This window comes from Cornus florida, unplaced genomic scaffold (assembly GCF_030987335.1).
Source record: "Cornus florida cultivar Cherokee Brave unplaced genomic scaffold, ASM3098733v1 CherokeeBrave_3.0.0_Hap2_Chr02, whole genome shotgun sequence".
NCBI lineage: Eukaryota > Viridiplantae > Streptophyta > Magnoliopsida > Cornales > Cornaceae > Cornus > Cornus florida.
Window position 1 is genome coordinate 69,562,491 of NW_026775572.1, and position 6,289 is coordinate 69,568,779.

A 6,289-nucleotide genomic window follows, 5' to 3' on the forward strand; every position below is an offset into this window, starting at 1 on the left:
ACTCCACCAGTAACACACCGGTGCTTTTAAAATCACATTTTCTTCTTTCTGTTTAGGAAGTTAGATCATATCCGGGTTGCGCAGAATCCATCATCAACAGTTGGCGCCATCTGTGCGAACAATTTTAGTTCTCTAAATAAAGTATGGTTCGATTGCAATCTGGTCTGGCTGCTGGCGAGGATGAAGCGTTGCAAACTTCTGATCAAGGGGACTCGATGAGGCAACCCCTCGTCGTCCCAAACGATCAGGAACGCGTCGCAGCGTTGGAACAAAAGGTTCAAACCTTACATGACGAAATGAACCAGTTAGTCCAGCAAAATGCGATGATTCTGCAATGCTTAGCCGCCCCCAACGAGGAGAGAAACGGTGAAGTACCAAACAATGACTCTCGTAGGGTTAACAACGACGTTGAGTTTAGTCAAATAAGGAGACAACAGAGGATCCACCACCATCAGTCTCCTGAGCAGAATACCACCAGGCTCCGTGGAGATACTTCTAGTTATGTTGGTGACAAGAAGGAGGACGTCACCCATTTCGATCAAAAGATGCAGGATCTGAAAGCTAGGGTTAAAGACGTCATGTAAGCGATGAATGGGAAGGGCCAGGCCGCAGTGAACGATATGGTACAGAAGACCAACCTAGCTTTTAGCCCAACTGGAATAAGTTGTCCTCTACCTAGAAAATTTAAGATGTTAACTCTTGAGAGCTTCAATGGGACACGAGATCCTCTCGACGATTTGGAGACGTACAAAGCTCTTATATATTTGCAAGCCGTACTGGACGAGATTATGTGAAGGGCTTTCCCTGCCATACTAAAGGGTTGGGCTCATCTCTAGTTCAATAAATTAAAACCAAGCTCAATTGAAAACTTAGAAGAGTTGAGCAAACAATTCATAGGACACTTCATCGCTGGGCAGAAGCATAGGAGACCAGCAACACATTTATTGAATATGAAGCAGCAGAAGAGAGAGCCTCTTCGTGATTACATAAGTCACTTTAACATTGAAATGCTGCAGCTAGAAGAGGTGGACGACAAGGTTGCCCTCACAGCCTTTATGGGAGGACTACAGACTTCTAAGTTCCTGTTTTCCTTGTCAAAGGAAGCCCCTACGAGCATGACAAAGTTTATGGTTAGAGCACAAAAGCACATAAACGCTGAGGATGTTATGAATGCACGAAAAAATAAGGATAGTGAAGATAAGAGGTCGGATAAAAAGAGGCCAACACCTAACACTAGGGAGGAAAGGGAATCGAAGTACAAGAAATTCTTAAACACCCAGGCTGACAGATCGTCTCGCCGTCCAGTGAGCCGAGGCAGGTATTGTGATACCCTAGAATTTTCGGATGCGGGTTGGCCAGGCCCACGCTCGATTACCCGTGGATATCAAATCAATTAGCAGCTAACGAACACAGAATACAATTAAGAAAACAAGAATAAATAAATTGCTGAAAAGAAACTAGAATGATAATCCAAAAACCTCAGAATAAAATTTAATTAATAAAGAATTATTCTGATACATTCAAATTCTCCATTTCTAATACAACTCGGGAATCCATCTAGTGGACCCCTACAAATCCCAATTGAAAATTTCATAGCTGGGAAGAAACCCAAGTCTTAAACATGGAAAAAAAAATCCTACATCGTCGGGAGTGTGAATAGAATCCTCTGCTCAGCACGAACACATCTAAGTCTGGAACTGTCATGTACCTGAAAAATAGAAGTGGGTCAGGCCCACGAACAAGTTCTAACCTTCTACAATCTAAGCAGGTGCTCGATACGCATGTAAATCCTAAGCAGTTCAACAATAGCTAACAGTCCTTACATAAGTATATTCACACTACAGGACTCTCACTAGACTATGGAGGGGGTCTCAACCTGAATAGAAGGCAACATGCGAAAACGCACCCAAGGGTGGGCATGAGTACCTAAACCTAATAGGGTATACCTCAACCAACATAGCTAGCTACGCATCCTACTGCATCTACGCACCCTAACCGTCGACTGTGAGACTCAAACTCAGATCACGGTACCATAATTTATATATATAAATTCCCATCCAAGCCAATGTAGTGCCGCTCAATTGTTTGTCGCTCAAGACACCACATTTAATCAGGATTTTAAACGTTTTAGTTAAAACCCTATCCTTCCTAATACAGAAATATAAATAACCATCCAATATGTCGTTCAACTATTTTAGTTGACAGGACATGAAACCATGTAGGATTTAACTATTTTAGTTAATCCATTCCATATGTATGAATTGGTAGGGATTAGTGTTTTGATCTAATCCATCCCTCCGTATCCCACCGTCCCATACCGGTGTATACCATGCAAATGATCCGTAATGATGCAACATTTTGAGTAGTTCATCAAAGAAAGTTCACATAATCCATATAGTTAATAATACAGAATTTAAACAGTTCATCAACTAACAATCCAGAATCCATCCATGTACTAACGAGACAAAGTTTACTAAATCATCAAGTTCAAATCCAGCATTCATCCCGTTAATTGACAGAAAATATATATGTATAATTCTTCAATTAATTCCAGTCCGACATCCAATTAGATTGACAACAGAGGTAATAAATGCAATTATCAGCTATATAACCTATCCAGCAGTAATCCAACATTCACAGTTGACCATACAAATAATAAATGTAATTATCCACTCTATAGTATATCCAACAAGTCCACAGTCACTCACTAAATTGTAAATATGAACTGCTTCAAATTATGCATGCCAAAACCTTGTTAATTAACAAACTTATTTAACCCTACCTCAACCAGTTCCATGATTTTTAATACATATCAAATATATATAGTCCTTAAATGAATTCAAATAAGCATGATAGATTTGTATTACAAACTTACATACTTATCCTATACTACTCCACCATTGTTCAGGTGTGAACAACACACTCAATGTAAGTGCACACATTCATCCCTTACAGGCATGTAATTCATTCTGCAGGCTTACATGCCTATAATCCATCATAGAAACATGAACAGAGCCTAACTCCATTCCCAAATAAACTGCTACAACTAAGGCTGTGTGGTTTAGATTCTAAGTCCCAAAACAGTTTACTAGTTTGCTTAGAATTTCTATATTGTTCCAAATAACATTACTGGTTGGTTGAATATGAATTAATGAGCCCTCTAAAGACCTAAATTAATCCCACTCATCAACCCCAAGTCCCATTTACAGCTCATAAACACCTCTACCATAACAAAACCAGCCCCAGAACTCTCAAAAACTCACAAAATTGGAAACACACGAGGAGAGCAGGCTCCCACAAGGTGGAGCCGCCTCCATCAATGCTTAAACTGGCTCCAGACCATGGTAGAGTCGGCTCCACACCATGTAGAGCCGGATCCATGGTCTTTTGGAGTCGCCTCCAGTTCTCCCTTTCCTCTGTTCATTTGTTTCTTCTCCGGTTGCCTGCACTACTTCCGTCCCTCTGTGTTACAGCTTTTAACACCCTTGTTTGTGTTCAAAACCACCCAGAGGAAACCCATCTAACCCCTTCTACCATTGATTAACAATAATTTAAAAGAACAATTGCACGGTTAAATACAAAACAAGCAGTTCGTAACAAGTTCCAGCACATACTGTTATAAGGAGTTCTAAACATGCAGAGTCAGTTTTAAATTCCATTTAACGATTTCCTGGAACTACTTTGGCATGCAAAGAACACAAGTAAAAGGGAAAGAGATGAGGTTAGAACTTGCCTTTAGCCTTTCCCCGTCTCAATTCTCCGGCGACACCTTTGTTTCCGTTTCCTCCCAACTACTCCAAAACTTCTCACCACCTTACTGTGTTGTAATGGTATTCTAAAACCCTAGGCAAACCCCTTAGATAAGTATTTATAGATAAACTAACCCTAGGCTCAAATAAAACCCTAATATAACTCACTCGGCCCATAAACAATCCTAGGTTATAATCCACTGTCGGCAGAACTAAAAACTGTAAACCTAAACCTAATTAACTTAAACAATTAAACAAATAATGACATACAATTTAAATAAATGCACCTAATAACAAGTAATTCAAAAAAAATCACAATCACAATTAGGGCAAATACTTCAAGATACTTCAAGCAAGTTAGAAAAATAACAATTAAATAAATAATTCACATAATAACAAGTTAGAAAAACAACAAAGCATTTAAACAATTAAAAGCGAATTTAATTCAATTAAAGAAAATAAAAACTACAATTTAAACAATTAATTAATTCAAAACAATTAATTAAACCAACCCACTCTGCAAATTCAAAATTTGACACCTAAGCACAAATCCACACAAATAAAATTAAATTAAATTCCAATCTTATCCTTTTGAAAACTAGGGGTATTACAGGTATAATAACTACACCCCCCTAAATACATCAATAGAGCAGGTCTTTCTGCAGATTCAAGATGACGCATCATTGAAATGGCCGTCAAAGCTAAAAGCTGATCCAGCAAAGAGGTCTCGAGATAAAAACTGTAGGTTCCACTGGGACCATGGACATAACATAGAAGATTGTTTCAACCTCAAAAATCAGATCAAGAACCTTGTTCGTAAGGGTCATTTACGCAAATTCACGACTGGAAATGGAAAATGAGGCTCCAACCTAACCCGAGAGGGCCGAGATGATCGTCTTCCTTAACACCAACCAATGGGTGAGATCAAAGTTATATCGGGTGGCTTCGCTGGTGGTGGAGAAATGAGTTTGACTCGGAGGCCACATGCTAGGAGAATTCGGAATTTTTCAGAGGTGAATGAAGTTGGAATGACAAGCCCTCCAACGAAATTACTGAGAGTTGAAGAGCCGGTTATAACCTTTTTTGAAGAAGATGATAAGGGAATTCACCAGCCCCGTGATGACCCTCTGGTAGTTTCCATGGTCGTCGCTAATTTCACTGTGCGACGAATACTGATAGACAACGGTAGCTCGGTTAACATACTATTTCTCGGGGTGTACGACAAATTAAAAATCGGCCGAGAGAAGCTCTGACCTATGAAGTCACCACTGGTAGGATTTTCAGGTGACAAAGTATATCCACAGGGGGCAGTTACCCTTCCAGTCACTATAAGAGCCAATCCAAAGCAAGTCACTATAATGGTGGACTTTCTAGTCGTGGACTGCCCATCATCATACAACATTATCCTGGGGAGGACAACATTGAATGCCATAAAAGCAATCACTTCCACTTACCATCTCCTGATGCTTTTCCTAACCGAATATGGTATGGGAGAGCTAAGAGGGGACCAAACAATGGCTCGAGAATGTTATGTCGCCTCTCTCAGAAAAACAAAATCACAAGAGGCACTCATGATTAAAGAGTTAGAAGGGAGAGATAGGCAAGACTTTTATAGAGTGGAACCTACAGAGAAACTAGAAGAGGTCATCCTTGGTGATGATGAGCCAGAGAAGAAAGTGAGTGTAGGGTCTTTACTCCCCCCAGGTATCAAAAATGAACTTACTCAATTCCTTAGAAAGAATCGAGACGTATTTGCATGGGCGCATGAAGACATGCCGGGTATAGACCCAACTATCATGGAGCACCGCCTAAATATAAATCCTAACTTCAAACCTGTCAGACAAAAGAGGAGGACTTTCGCTCCAGAAAGGAATCAGGCTATATCAAAAGAAGTGGAAAAGCTCTTAAAAGCCAACTTTATTCAAGAGGTGTACTACCCCGACTGGCTGGCAAATGTGGTCTTAGTGAAGAAGGCAAATGGAAAGTGGAGGTTATGTGTGGATTTCACCGACCTTAACAAAGCTTGCTCGAAGGACAGCTTTCCTCTTCCAAGAATCATTATACTCGTTGAGGGAATGGTTGGACATGAACTACCAAGTTTCATGGATGCATATTCTGGATACAACCAGATATCTATGTACACCTTAGATAGAGAAAAAATGGCCTTTATCACTAATAGAGGTTTGTACTGTTACAAAGTAATGCCTTTTGGGCTCAAGAACGCTGGTGCAACATACCAAAGGCTAGTGAATGCAATATTTAAACACCAAATTGGTAAAAACATGGAGGTATATGTTGATGACATGTTAGTGAAAAGCTTAAAAGCTGAAGACCATTTAACTGACCTGCAGGAGACCTTCGAGGTACTTAGGAGGCATAAGATGAAACTCAACCCCAGCAAGTGTGCCTTTGGGGTTTCCTCAAGAAAGTTCTTAGGATATATGGTAAGCAGAAGAGGAATTGAGGCCAATCCAGAGAAGATTCGTGCAGTTATTGACATGAGATCACTAAGATCAACTAAGGATCTACAATGACTAATA

General features: G+C 40.0%; 1 protein-coding gene across 1 annotated transcript; it reads left to right on the forward strand.

Annotated features, from left to right (window-relative positions):
• The first annotated feature begins 587 nt into the window (after positions 1-587).
• On the forward strand, positions 588-4,609 carry LOC132296392 (uncharacterized). The gene is made up of 3 exons (XM_059794596.1): positions 588-773; positions 1,017-1,318; positions 4,363-4,609. The coding sequence occupies exons 1-3, from the start codon at positions 588-590 to the stop codon at positions 4,607-4,609; spliced, it is 735 nt and encodes a 244-aa protein (XP_059650579.1).
• Positions 4,610-6,289: the final 1,680 nt, after the last annotated feature.